Source organism: Zootermopsis nevadensis, unplaced genomic scaffold, assembly GCF_977971745.1.
Source record: "Zootermopsis nevadensis isolate Lab colony 2312 unplaced genomic scaffold, Znev_1.0 Znev_ptg000003l, whole genome shotgun sequence".
Lineage (NCBI taxonomy): Eukaryota > Metazoa > Arthropoda > Insecta > Blattodea > Termopsidae > Zootermopsis > Zootermopsis nevadensis.
The window spans coordinates 5,555,164-5,579,903 of NW_028259135.1; the positions used below are offsets into that span (position 1 = coordinate 5,555,164).

General features: G+C 40.5%; 2 protein-coding genes across 6 annotated transcripts in view; one reads left to right on the forward strand and one right to left on the reverse strand.

Moving 5' to 3' along the window:
• Lpin (phosphatidate phosphatase LPIN) overlaps positions 1-13,039 on the forward strand; it is a 46,403-nt gene extending 33,364 nt beyond the window's left edge. For 3 of the 4 annotated variants that reach the window (XM_022069866.2, XM_022069855.2, XM_022069874.2), the window contains 6 exons: positions 945-1,093; positions 2,000-2,127; positions 2,770-2,881; positions 3,305-3,419; positions 4,697-4,800; positions 10,384-13,039. In XM_022069866.2, coding sequence (XP_021925558.1) covers positions 945-1,093; positions 2,000-2,127; positions 2,770-2,881; positions 3,305-3,419; positions 4,697-4,800; positions 10,384-10,570 — 795 coding nt within the window. In that variant the 3' untranslated portion in view covers positions 10,571-13,039. Of the gene's footprint in view, positions 1-944; positions 1,094-1,999; positions 2,128-2,769; positions 2,882-3,304; positions 3,420-4,696; positions 4,801-7,565; positions 7,701-10,383 lie in introns of all 4 variants that reach the window. The other variant, XR_002544005.2, reaches the window with a different exon arrangement.
• On the reverse strand, positions 12,783-23,007 carry LOC110832670 (gustatory and odorant receptor 24). 2 transcript variants are annotated; one of them, XM_022069892.2, is made up of 8 exons: positions 22,664-22,998; positions 20,507-20,744; positions 18,654-18,907; positions 17,481-17,747; positions 17,102-17,386; positions 15,041-15,112; positions 14,433-14,522; positions 12,783-13,936 (listed from the first exon to the last, which is right to left on the reverse strand). In XM_022069892.2, the coding sequence occupies exons 2-8, from the start codon at positions 20,736-20,738 to the stop codon at positions 13,841-13,843; spliced, it is 1,296 nt and encodes a 431-aa protein (XP_021925584.1). In that variant the 5' UTR covers positions 20,739-20,744; positions 22,664-22,998; the 3' UTR covers positions 12,783-13,840. The 2 variants fall into 2 exon arrangements, with proteins under 2 accessions (XP_021925584.1, XP_087196879.1); XM_087340753.1 differs by lacking the exon at positions 14,433-14,522 and having other exon boundaries at positions 22,664-23,007.
• Between the last annotated feature and the right edge of the window lie 1,733 nt (positions 23,008-24,740).

The window sequence follows — 24,740 nt, forward strand, 5'->3', positions numbered from 1 at the left end:
AAAATAAGTTTTTGCGTATTGGCTGGAATTCAAACACGCAGGTCACTGACTTGCTGTCAGTTATAAGGGTTAGTGACACATTTGTGGGAGGCCAGTTGGTGTTTTGCATGCAATTTTAACCAGCCAATGACAGAAATAAGATGACATAAGCAGCGAGCACAGATTACAATGCAGTGCCATGCACTTACTAGTCTTGATGGGGAACTAACTCTGAATGCAGTTGAAATAAGCTGTGCAGCACTGGAACATATTGTGTTGGCAGTCTGAATGAAGTGCCCAGAGCTGAGTCACACACCGTTTAAATTAGTAATTAGTACATTTTATATAATTATTGTACCTAAATTTCTTATTAAATTTTAATACAATAAAATTTGCATAAAATATTGGCTGTGTGTAAAGAACTGCTGTGATCATAGATCTGCATAATGCTTTGTGTTGCCTTGCTATATTTGAATTAATTATAGAAGGGAACAATGGCCCAGGATCACATTAATGCAATAGTGGTGTACAGACACGAAGAACTTCTTTTGCATGTCATTTTATTCAAAGTTTTTACTTTTCCAGTCTTGTTTTTGATCTTTTGATGTTTTAATTGCTGGTTGTATGCCCATACTCGTGTGATTGGTTGTTCTGATGCTTACCTTGCAAATCGATTGTTCAAAGAGTGTCAGGTTCAGTCTCAGCCACTGCCACTTATCTCTAACGAATAAGAAATGATGTCTGTTAGTGTAATTATTACCAGTCACATGATCACATCAGTACAGCTAAATATTAAATGTACCTCGGACAATGAGCGATGTGCAACATAATTATGAAGTGGATACCGAATCAGTTTGTCACAGGTCACTGTGGTGTTGATGAGGTACATGATTAATAGCACAGGAAGAGTTAAAAAGGTATCACGAAGACAGAAAGAGTTACTATAAAAGTTTTTCATGTAACAGGCAAGCCTGAACTTGAACGAAGGTGCCAATGAAGTGGTGTTTAGTGTAACAACGGCATATCAAGGCACTACAAGATGCAAGTGTCATATATACAAGTGGCGCTTTGATGATAAGATTGTCATCTCTGACATTGATGGCACCATTACCAAGTAAGTTTTACCACAAGTTTTTAAATCAGTAATAATTGTCATAAGGCAATTGGAAAGACGTGAATTGAGTTTCTGGGTGTGCACTTTCATTTTTGTCTTAACATTCATTTAATGCAGCTGCAAGTTTATTAAGTAGGATTTGAGGTTTTCATGGTGGTCAGTCTTCTGGGTTGTGACGCCATGTAGTCTGGTAGAAATTTACCAACGTTTCAGAGGTCCTTGCTGCCTCCATCATCACTGATCACCCTGATCACAGATGCAGCAAAGACCTCTAAAACGTTTGTAAATTTCTACCAGACTGCACATTGCAACAACCCAGATGATAGCCATCCACGATTTTGTTGTTGTTGATGGAGTTAATCAAGAGTAGAGATATTACATCCATACAGTCCACGACTGTAATCTTGAGACTTGCAAGGAATGCAGTAAGTCTGTAGCGTTAAAGGCAGACGCTATCTTTTGTCCTTCCTCCTTCACCCCACCTCCTCACCCCACAATCTCAAGATTACAGTCGTGGACTGTACATCAAATTCTTGCATCATATTTTCCTTGTATTTAATTAAGTATACATAACATGTATAAAGTGAAGCTTTCGCGGCGACTGAAGTTGACGAAAGACTCTCAGGTTACAAGCTGCATCAGATGGCCGAATGGTGAATAAACCTTGTCTTCTGCAAACGTTTCGAGAGCAGAGATTGTTCTCGAAGCGTTGGCAGAAGATATGGTTTATTCACCATTCGGCCACCTGACGCATCTTGTAACCCAAGATTCTTTCATACACATAACATGATAAAATATTAAAAATGCACTTGGCATATACTGTGTCATAATTACTCTTGAGTCTAGTTTGTTGTATAAGAGCTTTCGAGAAAAGCATTCTAAGTAAGCTTAATGCCATTTATGTAGGTCTGATGTTTTGGGTCATATCTTGCCAATAGTGGGCAAGGACTGGGCTCAGAGTGGGGTGGCCCAGCTCTTTACAAAAATCAAGAACAACGGTTACAGACTTCTTTACCTCTCTGCTCGGGCAATAGGTAAGCTTATGCTGTTTAAACGTTGTCATATGAATACTTTCATTTCATTCTGCTTGAGACTGTGTAGTTTACTGAGAGACTCAACACTTGGAATTACTTGTCAGCTGTCTTCGGAGTGTGCTCAGTAACACGCGTCTTTGTTGTACATAACCGAAGCTGCTATCTGCAGCCGGTATAACTGTCTTAATTGTGGGGGTGTTGGCATTGAAAGTGACAGTGGAATCTCATTGTAACTAAAACTTACAAATAAAAGCAGTGTCCCACGAATGAATGTATGGCACAGTGCATCTGTAGCTTGTGCATGGAGGATATTTGCATTTTCACTGGACAGCTGATAAAGAATGGTCCTCCAGTATTCAAGCTGTGTTAGGACTAACAGAAACCACCCTGAAGGGACAGGTTGCACCTTTAAGTATAGAACTCTCAAATTAAAAACTTTGTTAAATTTGAGTCATTTCACTTTGTATTCAATGAAGAGTTTCTGCCTTTACAACATTATTGTAAAATTAACTTCTGAATTATTTTCCTCAGGACAACCTGTGCACGATATTATCTTATTTCTGTTTAATTTCTTTTTGTAGTATTTGAGTGTAATCCTCAGAGCACAGTGCTTATCACAGAGTATCTTTTCATTTGTTTCAGGCCAAGCTCGTGTTACACGGGAGTACCTGAGGTCAATCAAGCAGGGTGATCTGTCTTTGCCTGATGGTCCGTTACTTCTGAACCCCACCAGTCTTATTAGTGCATTCCATAGGTGAGCGGATTGCTTACATTCCCAGTTTGAGTTTATTATTTTAATAATTTGTTTGTTAACTGTTATTGCCTTGCTTTCCTTGCTTATGAGATCTCTCTCTGTTGTGTGCATATGCATATGGGGGGGCTGGTAGTTGTGCATGATGCATTTTAACAGTCAAAACTGTGTTAGTGAAAATTGTGTACAGAAATGGAACACTAAATTGAAAATTATTAATTTGTAATTTGTGCTAGCCCCTCCATGTAGACAAGCATCTGAACGAGCTCTTCCCAGAGCTTCTTAGTTTTATTGAGATCATTTTGAACAGCAGATTTCATAGAGATTTCTCATTTTAAATGTGCTTTCTTTTCCTTCTATAGGTTATGCAGTTTGTCACGAACTGCAGTTTGTTTATGTAATTGAAATTTTGTTTGTTGTGAGCAGGGAAGTAATCGAAAAGAAACCCGAAGAATTCAAGATCTCTTGCTTGAGGGACATCCAGGCTCTCTTTCCAGTCAACAGCAAGCCCTTCTATGCTGGCTATGGGAACAAAGTTAATGTGAGTTCACTGTCTGCTTTTCTTCTGTCTCATCATTTTTTGTTTCAGTTAGTTATTGTGGTATAGAACACACCTGTTATATAACATTCTACATGCTTTTGTTTGCTGCCTTAGAGGTGAGGCGTTATTGTATCATGTGATAGTGACACGTTTCAGACAATTACGTAGGGCAGTCAAAAAGTTCCCAGAATTGTGTTATAGCACTGTAATGGTAGGACATATGGCAACGCTTACCTAATCACCTTCAAAGTAGGACCCTTGCGCACACACACACACACTTGCTCCATCGATCCTGCCATTGTTGGAAGCACCGGCGGAAGGCTTCGTTTGGAATCATCCGGAGTTTAGCCATCACATTCGATTTGATGTCCTCCATGGTTGCGAAACGCCCATTTTCAGAGTAGGGAACAGCCAGAAGTCACTCGGAGCGAGATCCGGAGAGTATGGTGGTTGGGTGATGACGGGAATGCCCTTCTCGGCGAGGAATTGCTGCACAACCAGCGATGTGTCGAATGCGGCGGCCGAACTCTGGAAGATTCCAAACGAAGCCTTCCGCTGGTGCTTCCAACAATGGCAGGATCGATGGAGCAAGTGTGTGCGTGCGCAAGGGTCCTACCTTGAAGGTGATTAGGTAAGCGTTGCCATATGTCCTACCATTACAGTGCTATACCACAATTCTGGGAACTTTTTGACTGCCCCTCGTATATAGACTGGTTTTGATTCCAGTGCTGCAGAGACTGTTGGAAGTGCCATCTTCATAATATTTGTTGGTTTATTTAACATAACGATCCATCAAGTGACATGATAATTATGAATAGTGAAGGAAGGATGTGTCTTATTCTAAGATACTGTCCCGTGATTGTTCTGAAGGGAAAATTACAACAGATTAAAATCAGAATAACTGGTCACCGCACCGAGGTTATAAACGTGAATGTCACAGTGTTTGCTATAAAGTTGTAAACCCTGCATGAAGCAGCTAGGTCCAAAAGAAAAAAAGCTTATTACATTCTGGAAACAAAAACTTTTGATTCTTAAATCCTGTTACTTGTAATACCTTGAAATGTTTTGCATGAGAGTTTTGGTGGCTGTGTTCAGTCAAAAGAATAGTTGTTTTGTGAGGAAGTTGTACGATGATAGCATTATTTGTGCGCACAGTGTTTGGCCATACCGTTTTGTTATTTCTGTGCAGGCTGTGTTGGCATACAGAAAATGCGGGAAGATAGCATTATTTACTTTTGCGCTGGATTTGTCAGTATATTGTTGCTTGCTTTGTGCAGGATGTGTGGGCATATCGGGCAGTTGGCATTCCAATCTTTCGTATCTTCACCATAAATCATCGTGGCGAGCTGAAGCATGAACTAACACAGACATTCCAGTCCTCGTAAGTATGCATTCTTTTATCATGTTGTGTTATACCATATTCTATGTGTATTTTGATTTTAAAGTACCACTTTCCTCTCTTTCATTAGGATCTGAACTTATTCTGCTGCTTTTTGTTCAAAATCATGTGGGTATTTTTACATTTCGCAAGAAGAGCTGGTGGTTTCTGCTGGACTGTTTTGTTGAGGATCTCAAATTCAAGACTTGCCATTTCTGGCATGGGTCTTTTCTGCATGCCTTACGCATACCTCACACTTGATAAATAGAAATCTTTGTGAATTTTGAAAATACCAGGAACTTGGTCATGGCGTATGTTCTATGTTGGGTTGCAGTAGGTTCCAGCTGTTGACATCATTTATATCTCCTGATCACTTGTAGTAACCAGAATCAATCAATTGAATATAGGTGATCTTCTGGGTTGTTGCACCATGTAGTATTTTGGCCGTGTGCTAACGTTGTGAGGAAATTACTGCCTCCATAATCAGGGCTAAAGTGGAAGTGTTACAAAGTAGGTGGTTTATATAGGTATAGTGGATGAACATTTTGTTACGAGCTCTTAATGTAAAGGTGTGGATGGAAAATATTTTCAAACTAGCAGTTGGAAAAGAGATTTTACATGAAACTGGTATTAATAATGAGTTTAGAGTAATACATTGTCTAATTGCAAAGAGTAAAATGTTTTCATTGCAAAATCCATAAATACATTTAAACTTGTCCTCATGGATAGACACACAATCAATTGATTATGTTTTGATAGAAGATGACAGTCAGGTATGCTTCATGTATGGTCTTTCAGAGGTACTGACTTTGTTACAGACCACAAATCCCTGATTGGTGGTTGTAAAATGTAGGCAGAAGCTGTTGGTAAGCAAATGAGTAGCAGAGAAATTTTGTGTGCAGATGTTTGACCTCAAGAAGCTGAGCGATGCAAAGTTTGAAGAACAGTATCAGGTGAAACTCTCAAGCAGGTTTACAGATTTGGAAAACACGTATGATAATGCGGATATCAGTAGGTTTTGGAAGATATCAGAGAAAATATCAGCATTTCAGCAGGAGTGAGTGAGTTTGTTGTGAGTTAAAGGAGTGGTTTGGCAAAGGGTATTCAAAATTATCGGACAAAAGTAGGGAGACGGATTTGCGGTGGTTGCAGAAGCCAATCGTATGAATGCACATAGTATGGACAATGAATGATGTGACGCTGGTAGAACTTTCAGCTCTGAAAGAAAGAAATATGAGAAAGAGAAAGCAAATAATGGTTGATTTAAAACTTTAAACAGTGCATGAATGTTATTTGGGGGGGGGGGGGGGGGGCAATCAGCTGTCAGTAGTGAGTCAAATTCAAACATTTTGGAGACCAGCTGTCTCTCCATCAACAGAGTAAGTGTGAGGAATGATTAAATTTGTTGATATGTATGTGTACACACGCGCACAATTTTCAGCAGAGTCTGCTTACTGTCACGTTACATGACCAGAGGGTGGAGACAGTTTTTGTGTTCACGCCACTCACTTTGTGTATAATGCCATGCCACTTTACCTGGAGCACAATCTTCTGTATTTTCCTGCCATTGTATCCTCAGCCATCTCAGAACCTATCACGTCTTGTATTATTAGCACTGTCTGTGTTATTGGTTTGTAATATTTTTATGGCAGAGTGCCATGTGTAACTAATTTTGAACACTCCTTCTGTCCTGATTTTATTCGGATGTAGTCCTACTTCTATCGCCTCTTAAATTAATTGGTCCGTATAACCTGGTGTTTTTGCTAATACTTTAGTGTCTTTGGTCCACTTGTTGAATTATGAGACTTACATAATGAGGAGCTCCATAGTATGTACTCTGCACCAGGTATTATTAGGGTGATTAAATCAAGGAGGGTGAGATGGACAGGGCACAAATTGTGTATGGGGAAAAAAAAAAATATGTAGAAAAATCTTGCTTTGAAAGCTTGAAGGGTGCAAGCACCACTTTGACTCCTAGGCATAGATGGGTGGGTAATATTAAAAAGTATCTTAGCAAAATAACATTTGGGGGTGTGGATTGGATTCATCTGGCTCAAGATACGGACTGGCGGTGGGCTGCTGTGAACACAGTGATAAATATGTATGTTTTATAAAAGGTAAATGGTGGGAAATATCTTAACTAGCTGAGCATAATATGAAATACTCATAAAAGAACCATGCCGACCAACCAACCAGAAAGCTAAGGGTGGTATCCTGTGCAAAACATTGTCCCTTGTTAGGTTTCGCATGAAACACATTGCTGGAAATGGTAAACAGAGTCTTAAAACTATATAAGAGGTGTGTGTTATGCTGACAGGAATTTTGTAGTGGCAGAAGGCCTTGACTTTTTCAAACTAGGGCTGTTGCTACTGGTGGAAAATTATCCTACCAGGCACCTTGTCCACTGTAAAAAGGATTTTCGTTGGATGGCTCTCCAGGATGTGAACCCAGATGTATTGGGAATGCTGTGGCTGATTGATTGAGATTGTCTAATGTGAGATATGATGTTCGCAGTCTTCTCAGATTTTATGAATATGTTTAGCTCAATAATCAAAATATATCAGGGTAGGCTTCTTTTACCAGATTATACCACCGTACTTTAAGAACATGCAGAGAAGGAAGAGTAGTTTCATAGTGCTGTATCTTGTTCATGTTATGGGGAGTATTAGAAGGGTACTGTAACATTTCTTCTTTCTTCTGTTTTTCTTCTTCTGATTTCGTTGTGTGCAGTTACTTAAGGTACTTTGCTTAATGTTTTGTTTTTTCAGTTATTCTGGACAAAGTTATATTGTGAACGATTTGTTCCCACCACTGACGACATTCATTTAGACACGTACTTCACAAGTCTGTAAAACTAGCAACTGAAGGGTGTTTTAAAAAGTTTTACGGCACCATCATGGCTGGTAAGCACAGGGTATTATCTCTGTGCATGATGGCTTTTTAACCTTCCTATACTTGTAAATAATTCTGTGCTGCTTGGGAAGTGGAAATAACGTCTTGCTTTCTTCCCTGTGCGTGAGTGATTCCTTGTGTGGTCTGTGTCATTTCTTGGAAAAGAGTCGTGAATTTATGTAATAATCATTTTTGTCATTATGGTAACAAGGACTTGAACTTTACGGATATTCAGCTTTGTATATCTATTTCCTCTTTGTTCTCTTGTCAGAATCGTATCAGCATTTTCCTTTTTATGTTGTGATAAAAACCTGAAATTAATCACTGCCAGTTTTCACTAGTAAACACTAAAATTCACTAACTGCAATTAACAAAACTAATGTTTTCTAAGGAGAATTAAGAAAACTGCAGTGTTTGGTGGAAACATGAATTTCTGTGACGGTTTGACTCCCATTATTAATGCTGTCTTCAGTAACTACTAGGTTAGGTTAGCAAAAACTACAAAATAAAGAATGAAGTGAAACAGAAAAAACAAAAACGCAGCCTTCTGTTACTCATTTATTTATCAATACTTTAAAACATCTTTGTCATGAAGAAGTAATTATTAATGAAACCTAATGTAATTGATCTAACCTAACCTAGCAGTAACTAGTGTTATGAAGGGACGATGTAGTTATTAAAAGCAGCAGTAAATAATAGGATTCACATCATCAATTCAGGTTTTTACCAATATGTGCTTATTCTTCATACAGAATAGTAGTTTTTATTGCAGTTGGGGATTTGCAGTTTACACTGTTAAAATTGCCATGGCTTGTGAGTTGCATTTCCAAGATCCCAGGCTACACTCGATTCAGGATGGTGAGGAAAAGATTTGTAGCAGCCATTTTGTAAACATCGACTGGTGTGGGTGGTTGTGGACTGAAAGGCCTTATGTGCAGTGTTGGTTGATGGTAGAGAGTTGCAGTCTGGAAAAGGTTGAGAATCCCTTAACTTTGGATCTTGGTGTCACGTAACTAGAAGTACAGTGGTAATGGAAGAGCTAATGTGTTTGGAATGTATGTTGATGCGTGCACAACACCTACCTCTCTTTGCCGTTCACCGATAGCTGGCAAGATGCGAGTGCATTAACAACTGCCGGTAGCAGTGGATTTTTAGCATTTACTGCATCAGATGCAATAAGTACTGGCGTACTATTGGCTTATTCTGATGTAAGATGTCTGGTAATACAGATATATCGAATAGATAAATTGAAGCCAGTGTACAGTGTGACAGAAACCTAGATGCATGTCAGACACTTTGGTTAAGCTTTTCTGTGACATCGATTAGTCCGAGTTATTTTTCTGAAAGGTAAAATATTTCAAGATGTTCTTTGTTATCGATTAAGAAATAGTTAGCCACAAGCTGTGGATGGTCAGATATTCTTCTAATAAGATGATGAGATACAGGGAGAATTCTGTTTCTGTGTATTATTTTACATTTTTAAGAACCTAATTCTTTTTAAATGAAGTACTAAAATCTTGTCACGCCTTGCATTAACACTTACATACCAGTGCAGTATGTAGTTTGAATTACAAGATACTGTGTGGTGGATGGTTTTAAAGGACACAAACCTGTGCCATACTCAGGATAGTACACTAGTAAATTTCTTGGTGAATTTTACAGTGTGATGCTTTGCTTTGTCTGTGCACTTGTTACATTGCTATTTGTTTTGAACCATTTGCTAGAACTCTGTATGTGTGATGATCTTTGGATGAACTTTTCTCTTGCTGCTCTTTGATTTCTATCCTTACATTGCTGACCAGGCCTGAATAATTCTGTAAAACCTAAAATCCTCCCTATCTTTCATTTGACCTTGAGTTTTTTAAAATTTATTTTATTCCTCCACTGAAAGCTTTTCTTTGTTTATCAACATTTGTGAAAATGTTTTCTTCAGCATTTCTCTTTTCCCCCCATTAGTATCCCAACAACCTTTACGTTCAGAGTCCAGGGATGTCAACAAGCTTGGGACTAGTGAACCATCGATCCATATAAACTATATCTCTGATATCTTTATTGGTCTCCAGAGTCTGTCCACCGTGCCGAAAGAGCTGCTATGATCTGGTTCTATTGCTTGTGCATCAGTATACACTTCCAAGTTACAAACATACCCACTTTTAGATTCACACAACTCAGATATTATGATGCAGCTTCCCTTTCATCTAGGCTCAGAAGTGTGTCTCTGAAAAGTGCAAATGTACTTATCTCTTGTCAGAAAATTGTCTGGCATGCATGCAATTTTAAATTTTGCATCGAGGTTTTGATCATTGTCTGATGCGCCGTGTGGTTCCACATTTATTCCTCTCCGAGCCTCCTATTGAAGAGGAGGAATTTTCTTTATCGTCCTCATTGCTGACACCAGGAGATAAATACTGAAAGGCTCTTCAGTAGTTTGGTCTTTCGTAGTTGCAAATTTATCAGAATCTGAATCAAATACAAGTCAAAGCATAAGTATGAAACTGCTGTAACCGACTTTAGATGTCGCTATGATGGCATAATGAGTTTATCTTACTGTTGAAGAATGGAACTAGAAACTACGGGCTGTTGAATGGTGAAAATGTCATTTCGATAGTTCAGATATTTTTTTTACTGTGGCTCCTGGCCATAATGTGGTATTGCTGTATGGCATAGCACACACATGATTTTTCTTTGTTGCAGGTATTCCAACATGAGTTACATTGTGGACCAGATGTTCCCACCTCCCCCAGAGGACACCTCAGAGGACTTCTCAAACTTCGTATACTGGCGCGACCCAATTCCTGACTTGGTGGTAGATGCTCATCTCCATCCGCCTGTAAATGCGAGCACGACTGAAGATACACGCATGGCTGTTGCTTCAAAGTGAAGCAGTAACGTACGTGTACACTTGATAGACCAGTCTGCCTATAGCATTAATTTTACTGGCACTGAAAGATATTTGTTATGGTATAGCAGAGGTGGATATTAATAGTCAGCTATGTCTACTATAAGCTGCTGTGAGTTATCTTGCAATATATATGTTAATTATGTCTGTGTCTTGTTAACTGGTATTGACAGTGGGAGGGAATTTATGTTTGAAGAAAAATAAGTACATTGCCATTTGTTAAATTGAGTTTTGTTAAGTTTGTGAACTGGCTTAACATAAATTGAGTCCTTGTGTAACAGGAAGTTGTGCTTTGCATGTGGGATCATATATTTAATGTGCTTAAACTGTCTTTGCCTGCCATGAATATGTAGGAACATAAAATTGTGATAGTGTGATAAAAACTCGTAGCTTATGACGTTAACCCAGTATTTACATGTGATAAATATTGCCTGTGGTTGAGTTCAGCAAAAAGATCACTGATAGGTTGCATAATTATTTAGAAATTAAAACAGTGACAACTCTAGTTTGTAGTGCATATAATTATGTGTTCAGTCGTAATACAATAATACAGTGTTGCTAGTTATTTCTTTATTATTCTGTGGTTAATTTTGAGGTTGTATTTTCTAAAGTTCCTATTCCAGTGTTAGTCGAGGGACTACTGAGTTATGTAAACATTGCATGTAAGAAACAAATTATTTATCAGAAAGTGCAGGATGGCTGAAAGTTGCGATCGGATGGTGTGGCAGATGTGACACCGGAATTCGGGTTTAGCGTGAAAACATTTTAATTACAGTGGAACATGATACCGGCGCATGTTACGGAATCAACGTATGTCAAACCACTCGGGACGCAGCTCTCAGCTGTCCAACTGATTAGTGTGGTCACCACCACTAGCAACATGTAATTGAATTCATCACCAGTTGTGCCAGGAGGCCTGTTAGAGAACTTCTGGTGTAATGGTGTTGAAGATACAGCGAATCTCACCTTCTAAGTCAACATCATAGTGCACGTGAATTGTGCAAAGCTCGTTCATTCGTAATAGACCATAACCAGGTGTCACTCACAGTCATTTAGGGACTTCTGGGAGGCCAGATGGATAAGCGGTCCATGTCACCCAAACCATGGTGGAAATTGGTGGTTCAGGAAATAGTGCGTGCAGCTCACATCATAATATGATGTTCGTAGCTATGCTCCATCAAAGATGTGGATTTTGTTTAGCCCAGATATGAACATTTTTAGGACCCGGCACTGAGATATACCACACGTTTATCACCGAATGTAACGTTACAATGGGATGCTATGGGTCGGAAGGTATCCAATAAGGTTGCGTGTGTCTGTTGCCGCACGTCCACGTTGTCATCACTTCATTTGTCGATAAATGTTGGCGAAAAGTTATGGTAGCCTTTCTTCCTCTTCAGATGTTGTATGGAGTGTTTTGGGATCAGGAATTCTGCAAATGAGTCCTCTGTTAATTTTCTGGGTGATTGAAGAACCGCATACTCCAGATGAGCACTGAAATTTGCATATTTCTTCGGTCGTCCACTACATTTTGCAGCTAACACGGAACTGGCTAGGAACTTTTTTCTCCTAGATTCGCCTCAGTTGGAGTTGTATTATTAAAACTCTAGGCAAATTTTGCTCTTATTTCTTCATACCTTTGACCCCACCCTCCCTTGTGAACCCATGCACTTCACAAGCTATTCCTCGATGGTGAGCGGACTTGGGTCCGCCATGCACAGTATCAGAACACCTTAAAACTTAAGAGAAAGTAATTGTCATGTAAAACACGCGCATTTAAAGGAAAATCAGCCACAAACCTGTGAATTCCTGCCGTGGCATGTCGCTCATGACCTGCCCTTCACCTCATGTTTCTGGCAGTCTCTCTCCCACCCCTCACGTAGTTTTTTTTATGTAGTTCGGTTAATCATTCGTTGCACCTCATAGACCATCCAGTCATGATTGATGGCTGTACCTACAGACGCAGTGAAGCTTTCTTATCCTTCAATGCTAAGGATGTGCTACTTCGCTACGGTTTGTCTAAACGAGGTGAACGCGTTATCGTGCGTCGTGTTATGTTTATAATGGAGATGCCATTACAAAAGCCACGTTTTGTGCAAACTGAGGTCACAAAATCAAAATACATGAAACGTTTTAAAAAAAAAAATGCTTGTATACTGTATGTTGAAATGTAAGAAGTTCTGTGTGCTTTATATTTCTTAAATTTAAATCTATTGTGTTCATGCGTTACTAATCCCTCTGGTGGAACACTACAGTATTGTCAGATTGTACGCACTTGATCCTCCTGTGTTATTTTAACTAAGACCAGCTGTTGGTGCACTGAAACATGACATGAGATGACATGACGTGATGTGTAGCTTATGTAACTGTACAAGGTTTTGTTCTCTTTGTTGTATTCAGAATATTTATTAATGTACCTAATGTGAAGTAAATAAAATATTGTGCAAGTAACATGGTTTTATAATTTATTTATTTATTTATATTTTTTGTATGTTATTCTAAATGGTCTTTTATAGGATAATTCAATTCAGTTCTTTAATATTGGCATGTTGCATCAACGGCAAGAGAGCCAAATAATAAAAGAAAACAACAATGAGGTTATGGAGAAATCAGTTATTACAGAATATGACCAAGGGAAACAAATGTTTGAAATACATAAAAGTCACTGAAGAAAATGTTGGCTGCTGATGTGAATCTGGAAGGAGGACAGTGATTAAAGGGCTGAGACTGAAAATAAAAAAAGTCTTTGATTAAGGAGTAGGAGAGCTCAATGCAACCAAGCAGTCGAGGGGCGGGGGCACGGGAGACGATGTGCTTGTCCAGCAGGGCGTTCTTGAAGCAGACGGAAATAAGTTAATGACGTCCTCGGCAGATTTTCGTACACACTTTAAGAAAAATATATACAAAGGAAATCTCTATACATTACATGAACTTGAAAAAAATTTCGGGAAGAAATATCCATGGCTTACCCAGCAAAATTGCAATGCGTGAACAAAATTATCTTCTTAAAATGCGACCAGTGGTTACGTACTCGAGCGGAAAATTTTCCTCTGAACTGGGAAATTCTTCTCAAAGTCTTTCTATTTTGCACCGCCTTCTCTATGGTCCGGTTCGCGTAAACAGTGAGAGCAACAGCCGCCTTGAGCACGCCAGCATGCTCCACGCGGTCAGGAGAACGAACTAGAATAGTCGGGTGTGTGCTATTGGACTAGAGTGTAGTGGTTATCGGTATGTTTGGTGCAAATTGTGGCGTTAGATCTGCAGAGTAATGTTGTATCCCTGACTGTCGGAGCTCGACATGTTGAACTGCAGCAGGACAATGAGGTAAGTAGTCATCATAGTTGCAAGCTGCAACACAAAATACGTTCCGTCTGTCTGAGATCTGAGGTTCTCGCAGCAGCGACCACGAAGATGACTGTATTCTCGGCTGCTGATCATAACCCTGATAATGCAGACAGAAAGCACCTCCGAAACGTCGGTAAGCTACCAGACTACACGGCACAAAAACCTAGAATACAGCCATCTTCAGATCACCTCCTCTCTGTTGAGGAAATTTAGATTAGTTTAGATGCCTACTGGACGGAGACATATTGGATGTGGGGAAAGTCTCGTATATTTTCCAGGCAAATAAATTCCCCCGTGACGATGCTAGACACCTAGAATCCACAGAGTGCGTAAGTGTTTCGGCCTTACTAAGACTGAAATTAGACGGAGAATTGGAAAGTGATTTTCCACAAATGTGAAGTGTTCTCGAGAATGGTTTTCGTAAATGTTTTGAAACTCCAGATATAAACGTGAAGTATTGGAATTGTAGGATGTGATTTTCGGCCATGCGGGTACTTACGGACATGAAGAGAGCTCTGTTGATGATGGTGAAGTCGCCCAAACTGACCGTGGGGGGAAAGATGTCCAGAGTCTTCAGGAACTTGTCGAACTGCAAAGAGAAATGCTGTCGGGAAACAACGCGCAGAGCAGAACAGGTTCTGCGTGCCACCCGAGATTTTACAAACAACAACCGATTCAAGTGTGGGAGGAAAGGGGGGTGGGGGCGTGTAGCAAAAACGTTCCATATCTCGACAAGCCTGCCAACGACGGATAGCCGGAAGTCCGTCTTTTCGTCAAGGATTTCTCGAAATTAACTTTACTTAAGGAAGACAGCCAAATATAGAAGTGGCATGATGACTGTGGAGACTTGTATCCTAAAGATGGTGGCATTCAGTTTTCAGATAAGGCGTGCACTCTGTCCGTTCGGTTGGTAAATGCAGACGATTTAAAAGTGATTCTAAGCATTCTGAATGCTGTAAATTTACGTATGTATTTCTGGTCAGCTATCTTCTTTTTGATTCAAAGCCGAAAATTTCAATTCATGGGTGATCAAGCGTCCCTCACTCGCCATTTTGTTTATTGCACTTACAGTTACGTTTAATAAATATTTTTTAGGAACTTCCCTACCTCCTTTTGAACGGATTTCTCATTTGACGACCATCGTGCCTCCAGTAGACCATCTCGTATTTCGTCACCAACCTGTGGACAGTGAGCCATGTTAGCCCCATCGCACCATTTGTGAGGTTTGGTAACAAAACAACATCGTCAGTTCACAGTGACCTTGGAACTCTGGGATTGCGGGTTCGAATCCCAGTCTACACGTGGACGTGCGTCCGTGTTACAGACGCTTGGCGGTGGGGAGGGGGGGGGGTGAAATTAGGAGGGAAATTGGGAATAATAAGAATTATATGGACTTTGATATCAGTAAGTTGGTGAGACCGTTTGACATTACCATTGAGCTGTTTATCCTTCTCTTTGCCAATTCAGCCAAACGAGGCTACCTGCATTAATTTGGTGTCCGTCAACTGACCATTATGGCATGAGTTAATTTATGTTATACTGCGTTCCAGCGTTTTTGGCTGCTGAAATTTGTGAATTGGAACCTCGGAGCGAGTCACTTACCAGACGTTTGCTGGAAGGGAAGGCAGTAGGCCGCGTAAAGTACACTATTAATAAAATATCACCACGGTATGCAACACAGGAAAGTCGATGTCACTACATTCCATATCACTAGACAATGAACACTGCAGAGAGAATTAGATAATTTTATCTTCTTCACAACTCTTCGGCCCTCTTCCAATTCTTCCACTCCTCACAGACCCTCGCTTTCTGATTTACCACTCGATTCATCACAACCGCTGCTGCCGTCCACTCCATTATCTTCAATTATCGTACGTTCAATAGCGTCTTCGATTATGCCTTCTTGCTCATAATAAATCTGTTCTGGTTTTTCATTCCTCTTGCCCAATTTCTTCGAATCTCTGGCGACACAGATGCTCGACGTCCTTAATTTTAAATGTTGTGTTCTTGCTTGCAACCCATTGTTTTACGTCTGCCCAAATATTTTCAGTGGGATTTAAATCGGGAAGTCTCAGCACAGTCCGTTCTTTGTCTGCCAAAATCTGATTAATCACGTAATATTTGTGCCTTGACTTATTTAATTTGATTAAATCTTACAGTTGAGCTTTCAACACGTCACAAAATGGGATGTTTATTTCGAATAACCAGGCTTTCATTTCGTCCTCTTTTGATTAAGACGTCGGTGGTTCGTCTGTGATACGAGGCGTTATCAATGACCAGAAAGGAGATTGCAACGAACAGGTGGCATGTTGTTAACACAGCACAGTCACAAGACGACAATTATCAGGCTTATACACCGCTGCACTGACACAGACTGTACTGACCGACGGAAACTCCTTCCTTCCTTCATTGAGTGGTCCGCATACTGGGCACTCCCTACAAGGTCAGCGGCCATAATCGGTGGATCCAGTTCTACTGTGTTATTCTTATTCACAAATTCCTACTTAGCGTAAGTAACTGAATGGAGCAGACACTTTCTTAAGTAGTACGCTCAGCTAGTCAAGAAATTCCCTGCCCATTATGGAACCACAAGATTTATTACCGTGTTTACGAGAGCTCGCCACTTTTCTCTGCTCTGATCCAGCTGAATCCAATCCAAACTTTCAAGCCCTCTTACGAGTGGTCTCTTAAATCCTACAGTAATTTATTTCATGCTTTAATTTCAAGATTTGGGCTACAAGAATCAAATTCTCACAACGGATAAATCAAATCCGTCCTCGAGTTTTGTCTCCCAAAATAATGATCGAATTTAAATAAAATCTGATGATGCAGACGTGTTTTAGGCGAATTCTGTTTTTTAGATTCTGAATACAACCCGTACATTTTCGTGGTATAGAATGTTACATGCTTTCTTAGAAATATTTCTCATCACAGAAAGGTTGACACACAGGATAAAGCACAGGTCTCATTTCAAAAATTCCTGTTGTATTTCGTTTTTACACGGACCCGTGTAAAGCGGAAACGACGCTAGGCTAAGGAAATCAATAGAAGAGGAATTGAATGTGCAGTAAATGAGCATCGAGGCCAAGTGTTTACGCAAAACAGGAATAACGCCTTTCAAGAACATCCGCAGATGACGCACTGTAACAGTGCGGTTGAGAGACTCACATCTCGCGAAGCGTTGTTGGCTGCGTTGCAGATGAGGTACAGTGTGTACTCCATGACACAACATTCTATCGCCATTAGTACCTGATCTGCCCGCAGTTGGCGCGCCAGATTACTCATAGTATGATAGACGAAGAATGTGAGGCTCAGGAACATGTAGAGAATGTAGAAACCGTATGTGTACGTCATAGCGAACCCAGTTTGTCGAACCAGACGACTCAGTTCTACCCACAGCACCCTGTGAGTGTCGATAACCTGCAGGGAGTGCCTCGAGGATTCCGCGAGTTCCTGCAGAAAAACAATGATAATCGGGCAACTTGAATGATTCGGAAGTTTCACAGCGCACAGATCACCGACACGTCAGAAGTTTGCTTCACCTCACCTTCCGGAAGTTTCTCCAGAGATTCCTTGCTGCAGACGACAGCGCCCCGCACGTCAGGTGCCAGAAGGTTACGACGTAGAAACGCACAACATCGAGGTACCATTCCTTGACAGCCACCCACCAGTCCACCCACACCTCGTCTCCGTTTGTCAGCTGGTAGATCACTTCGAAGCTGAATATGAGGACGGGCAGGACACACATGAGGATACACACTTTGCGCCTCAGTCCCAGGTTCAGGGGGCGACCCGTCATCTTGCAGTACTTCTCCTGAAACAACAGAGGCGTAATTATGATGGTGATAATAATAATAATAATAATAACTACAAAGCAGTTCAATCGAATTCAATTATACGTTTATTTACGTACTTAGTAACAATCAAATAAGGCTAATTTCAGCCAAGCACTGAAATTAACAAAAACACGATCAAATGTAGAAAATGCATCCAATGGAATATGACAGAAAGTAAACAAAGTTTAAGTGAAAGCAGCTTTACAGAATGTCCGTCAGCGAAAATTTACCTTTGCACGGGAAGCCACAGTTACATGCCCAGTCTTCCGGTTGATAAAATGGAGCGTTCCGGCGCGGCCCATCGGATTAAAAGGAATGTAAGATAAGCAAAGGTCAGATTAATAGGGACTCTGATGTACTAAGTTGAATGTGTGGGTTCGGAGGTCGTATTTGCCCTTACGACGTACTGATTTTGTCTTCGCAAAATGTCAGCCTGACCACGACTACTAATGACGGTGACATGAGTCTTAATTTTTGTCCGTGGGTACACTCGTTCAGTTTGAACCCTGTTCTACATCAAGTTCGTGGTGCATATTTGCAGTTTTATCATTAATTTCTCACGACGTATTTTTACAGAATCCTCTAGTATCTGCCTGTTGATTAGCTCGTAAAACATTTCACCGTATTTTATGGTACCTGAATGTCTACTTATCGTTTTCAAAATTAACCCACCATTTTATCCTATCCTGAAGCATGTTCGTTTGTTAAGCCCTTACTTACAGACGGATTGTCACAAAACTTCGACGTCCTGGGAACGAAATGTGTTTGTAGGGACCAAGGTCCATCGGAATACTGTTCCCTCATCAAAAGTAACTTTGCTGTGGAATTACAAAAAAAAAAAAAAATGCTGGAAGTGAAGGACATCTGAACTGAACTGAACTTACCTGAAAGCGAGTCCAGTTGGACAAGTAGTGAGCGATACTGTTGGCTTCTGGCCAGTTAACGAATGGAATTGCCAAAATGATGAGGAAGTAGGATACAGCCATGAACACGAAGAACATGGCGTTGAAATGGCGGTGCGTGGCCATCAGTTCTTGGAGCTTTACTCCGGTCGTGAACCACAGGATGACGAGCATCGTGAAGTAGAGACACACGGAGTAGATCATCAGGGGCGAGAACGGGCTGTACACCCACATTCCTGCGCAGCAGAAAGAAAATTAATAACAGAGTGGCGTAGAGCAGTGCCCCCCGATCGGTCTTCCGCTAACATTTTTTGGAAATGTTGTATTCGCCACTTATACTTAGAATTCGTGATATGCAAACAGAAACTGACTATTTCTTCATCGACGTTTTGTTCAACATGTTTTATGTTTTGTTTTAATATGCCTGTATTTAAATAGGGTAATTATTTATGTACACATACGTGTAAAGTTGTACACCCTTTACGAGAGGCGACATTCTGTGGTGTTTCGTCGTGCGCCAGTAAAGTATCTCACCTGATAGACTGAGTTAACTCTCCGTCCTGATTCTGACAGGGCACATCGCATTCCTGACGCACACCTTCATTACCCACCGGAACTCCGATCTGACCCCTCGGTCACGTAAAAAAAATAATTGATAGGCAGTGTCGGACACTGCCGCAGTTATTTTCGTGAAAACGTCAATCGTGTATAGTATATTGAAATTAAACAAAATTTTTGTTTTGAATCGCTTAATTCATTTGCAACTTACATTTATTGAATACAGGGTAGTGATATGAGAAGTAGGATACAAATGGCTTTGAAATTATTTGAATACCTCTTGAAAATGTCAAATCTATACAAGTTTTCCCTTGCGAGGTTGGTTTGTCCAAATCATTCACTAGTTCAAGTTTAAAGAATTTCTGAATGTACGTATGCACGTAAGAGCGCGCTTACGTTGCCTATATTCGCGGCAGAACTGCGCGTTGGTTTTGGGTCCGGGCCCGGCGTTTTCTGTGTCATTCTCTTTGGAATTTTGTGCTCTACGCATTCGTGCCCGAGTTTTGTAATTATGGTTTTACTTTGCCCTCGTATATCGCGACATTTTAAGAAAATCGGGAAATTTTCAAACGTTTTCAAATTCACAGCCTCGTATCTTTTTGAGTTTTTGAGATACACTCTTGGAGCCCATGATGAGTTGTAACATATACACTCCTCTTCAAAAGAACACTTGGTTCACTCTGATCGGATAATTAGTCTCTGAGATATGATTCCGTTTATGGACATGTGTCGAATCCGGAAAGTTGAAAATCGTGGGTTCACTTTGCGCGTACACAGTTCGCGACATCCGGCCGCCACGAATGTCGGAGCGGTACTGGCACAAACTTTCATCCTTCCTCTTTAAAACGAGACTAAGATGGCGGAGCTGTGTCTATTTTTAGTCGAGTTATTGAAGTTTTAAATTACTTCGACAGAAACTGTCGCTCATTTGGGCGCGACTGCCTCCCCACACCCGGCATCGATTTTAAAGACGTTTTCACGTCATAGGGAAGGGAGCCCATATCGTACAGGGCACGCATCGAGGCGTACTTAATGCAGAATCTGGAGTGGGGATACTCAAATGCGCGTGATAGCGACCAGTGGTCCAAGACCCCTGGATGAACCACACTGCCTGATTATTTGAGCTATTTCCCGAATGTGCTGAGAGATATCAGCCGATGTGTGTGTCGCGTATTGGTTAACTGATGACTGGCAAAGAGAATGGAATTATTCCATCACAGGCTCCTCGTGCGTTCCTCTGGAATTGCACATGCCAATTAGACGGAGTGCAGTCTTACCTCTGGCCGTCTTAGTGATGGGGATGATGCCGGCCAGCTGTAGGACTTTGATGATCGGGTTCAGGTCCCGGTTGAAGGAGTTTGGTGACTCCTTGACTCCGGTGAGTTTACTCCGTGGTATTTCGTTGCTGGGGATGGTCTTGACGAACTGTCCGCGGGGACCGAACAGAGATATCGGAGCGATTTCTCTCACGAAGCCGTTGGTTGTGTTTGATGCTGGGAACACCGACATCTGGATCTGCAGACCGTGGACAGAAAGTCAAATTTCGTTTGATGAACGTCCATGCAACTCATTTTTTCACAATAACGAATATAAAAAAATGTATTTATTCTTCGTTTTGTGCTTATGAGTAATGAATACAGAAAGCCGAAATGGCAGTGTGCTGTCAATTTCTGACAGTTAACAGGCCATGTGCTGTCGATATAGAATCACACCGCGTGTTATTCTCTTCTCATTTTACTGATCATCTTCCCCTTTATGTGGCAAATTCGTTTCAATTTCAAATTGAATACTCATTTCAGTCTATTAAGTAGCCGAACTTTTACTCAGGATTAGTGTATTTGGACATGAGGCGAACAATACACTTTTTAGGGACGAGCTTCGTAATTATTAGGGTACTAATTCTATTAATACCAATGAAATCAAGGCGAATGAGATAGTCACGACACGTAGCACGCAGGAGATAAGGGCTAGTGCGCACGAGCGGTTTTTCTGACAATAAACGCATTGTCGGCGTTTTCTTTTGAGTTGGGAGCTGGGTTTAGTAGAAACACTTAGCGTGTGCTCTGGTTGATACGTCGAAGTATGGATTTTGTTGAGACTGTCACTGTGTGCGCTTTTTGCTAAGAGCAAGAGCAAAGCGTGGAAATAAATGTTGGTTCCCTCCACTTTTAAGTCAATGGTTGTTGAAAGCCCAATTTCACAAGTTATATGAAGACCTGCGTATGTATCTAAAGAAATTATTCAGATACCTTTCTTTTTGTCAAGTTGGCTAGATTTCGACAGTAGAGCTTCACAGACTTCTGTCCACAGATTCTCTTTAGGTTTTGTCACTGTACTCCGATATGGCTGAAATGTATAGTGCCGGCCTTTTTTCCTATTCAATTACATCATGGTCAGGCAAATATAGTAGCCGTGCGACTGTTTCGGCGCTCGTGCGCGCACACAGGTAGGGTTCTTCGTGTTCTATTGCCACCGCCAGCCGCTGTGCGGCCACCGCTCCGCATCGAAAATGAAGCATTTTTTGCTGCAGAAAAAATCCACAGTGGTAACACTACCGAAAGTGCGCTCGCTTCCTACTGAAAGATTTCGTTCCATGAATGCGTCAGAAAAACCGCTGCTGCCCAAACCTCTCGTCAGCGCGGGGTCTAAGAATTTCGTACAAAATATGTAGACTTAAAAAGCGATGAGAAGACGACTCTTGGGAGACAAAGTGTTAGATGGGAGCTGAAGTTTGAATTGTATCTTAAACAATGAACTGAACTCAGATGGTTTAGATTTGTGTTGGTCAATGGGTCCTTAACGGTGGTGGTAATCATGAGTACTGTTTAATTATTTTACGTTAACAATTTTTATCTCTGGCGAATGCACCTCGTGATTCTTAGATTTAAATTGAACTGGCTTTGACTTCCGTTCAATGATTTTTCGGTAAACGAAAGACTCTCTCAGACAAAGCATGACGTTAGCGCGGAGAGGAACATAACCTAACTTAAGTACGTCAAGTGTATCAGTAGTTTATGTGAAACGAATAAAAAACTATTTACAGACAAGAAAAATGTGATACATATTTTTTATTTATGCCATCATTGCAGCCTTTGTGTCATTTCTTGGTATTTTTCACGTGAGACACTAAATGTAACTTACGAGGATGTCCACATCAAACCATCTGCGTTTCATTATTGTAAGTTTCACTTGACATTCCGCAAACGAAGTTTTCAAATCTTATTCTTTATAAAGTATCTGTATCACAAACGATACTTCATCATTCTTAATTACCTTTAATCCTCTCCTAGAGATTTTGTGCTCTGTCTAGCCTCTTCGTGTTCAGCGGCTTCGCAGTGTATGCGAGCCTGCATCGAATCTCCACCGCGCCACAGTTTTAATCTCGAACGCGTGTCGTCACGCGCCCCAACGATTATAAGAAAGAGGTGACATACCTTCTTCAGTTAAGATATGAACCCTAGATCTTCCGATGGAGTAGTTGGAATGGTTACTGTAGAACAGCTTGTCCTCTGCTACGCTCCCAGTGTAAGTAAATTCTTGTGAGCCAAGAAGCGGGTTTCCTTGACCTGAAATTATAGAATTTTCATGAAGTAGCCCCTTAGAATCATAAGGATAATGCTGTCTAAAAGAATTCATAAGTAGGATGAACTCGTAATTCTGTGTGTGTGTCTTTAACACTTTACTGTGAATTTCACCCACCATAAACGCGATGCTTATGTGTTGGTACATAATAAATCATGACGAAACTCTATTGAGCAAATATGCACTGTCTTCTGACCTGTAAATGTGGATCGTATTTCAAAGACGAATGCACTGAGTAACTATGAAGTCTCACTTTAATCATGCAGGATGTAAACAGCGCGAAGTGAAGGCGTATCGAAGGGGTCCCGCAACTCGGGCCATGGATGGGGCGCGGTGGGTGAGAACGTATCTTGTGGGACAGAGGATCGGTAGTGCGCAAACCTTACCTAATGTAAACTTAACCTGATATTAACATGACCTGACATAATTTAGCCTGAACTCATCAAACATAAACTTCGCTGGTTTTAAGATGTCACCTTTGATGACTTAGATTCTGGTGATTATACCGCTTACAACGCCACTTTCGGTTTTTATAACGGCAATGTACAAGTTCTGCTTGTGAAGTAATTTATGCTTTACTTACGTCACTTTTGTTGGTGGCACAAATCGTGAAGTCTAGGGAAGTGGTAGTTATGGAGGGGTTAATATCATGAGTGTTATTTATGCTTTGTCGTAACTGAAGAACGCCCAATGGTTGTGCTTTATCACTCCGTGTATCACGTCTTTCCCCAGAGATCGTGTTGCCGTCTATTAATTCTATATCGCATTAAATGTTGTATTGCCACCTATTAATTGTCCTTCGAATTACTTGTTGTGTTACCACCTATTAATTGTCCTTCGAATTACGTGTTGTGTTTCCATCTATTAATTGTCCTTCGAATTACATGTTGTATTGCCACCTAATAATTGTCCTTCGAATTACGTGTTGTGTTGCCATCTATTAATTGCCCTTCGAATTACATGTTGTAAAATATATATCACATTTTTATGAAATTTGGTGCTGAGGCTAGTTAAAATACGCAATTCTTAATATCCTAATCTGTAAACCCAACGTGATGCATGCTCAAGGTCGTGAGGTGAGAGAATGATCCTCCGGCATTGCGCGGTAACCAATGGTGCTCTAAAATATCCGATAGTTTCACGGCCCAGGATGACATCTATCGGTTATCGCACAAAATAGTCTTGGTGCAGTAGGTCGGTGGCTCGTTTAGACTATTTATTATGTTGCTATGGAAGATTTTATGTTGAAGGCACTGAATTATTGAGATACTTCCACAATTAATTACTGTTTTTCCAAGGGAACGTGTGCACTTGTCTGTAAATACAGTGTGTCCTGCAACAGTATATCCATAGCTTAACTACGTGCTCTTGGGATCATTTCGAGTCCAAAAGGTCGAATAAATGTGCCTCTGATCTGCAGCGGTTTGTCACGAAAATGCTCCTCGCTGTGCATCGGCTCTGTTTTGTAAGCCATGCACTAACTGTTGTGCTACATTCTGTATATTACCACTGAAAATTAAGACGATAAATATAGGAGTATTACATGTTGTATTGCCACCTATGTAAAAAAGTATTTACCGCTTTTGTTGAAAGTGGTCACATCTTGTGTATTTAACTGATGTAATCCTGGTATTATTGTTTTTATTCATCAGAGTTAAAGTATTAATAGCTTCGACATTCCATGATTTGATATTGTTGTATTATCTTTAGTTAACGCTTTGAATAAACCAAGCCTTACTAGGGGCAGAGCCGATATCGATACTTTGAAGTGAACGACAATTGAACACACTCGGAAGCCAGAAGTGCAAACTGCAACCAAATAACAATGATATTCTTCTGGAAATATGTAGAACATCTGTTCAAGAATCCAGAAAGAGCAGGCTTTAAGGAACACTAAACATATGAAAATAAAGCTTAATAAAATCAGAG

Coding starts and splice junctions, on each gene's coding strand:
- LOC110832670 (XM_022069892.2), bottom strand. CDS start 20,738: ATGTCGGTGTTCCCAGCATCAAACACAACCAACGGCTTCGTGAGAGAA. Junction 17,748..18,653: donor CCAACTGGACTCGCTTTCAG/GTAAGTTCAGTT, acceptor CTGTTGTTTCAG/GAGAAGTACTGCAAGATGAC. Junction 13,937..14,432: donor ACAGAGCTCTCTTCATGTCC/GTAAGTACCCGC, acceptor TTTGTGTTGCAG/CTTGCAACTATGATGACTAC.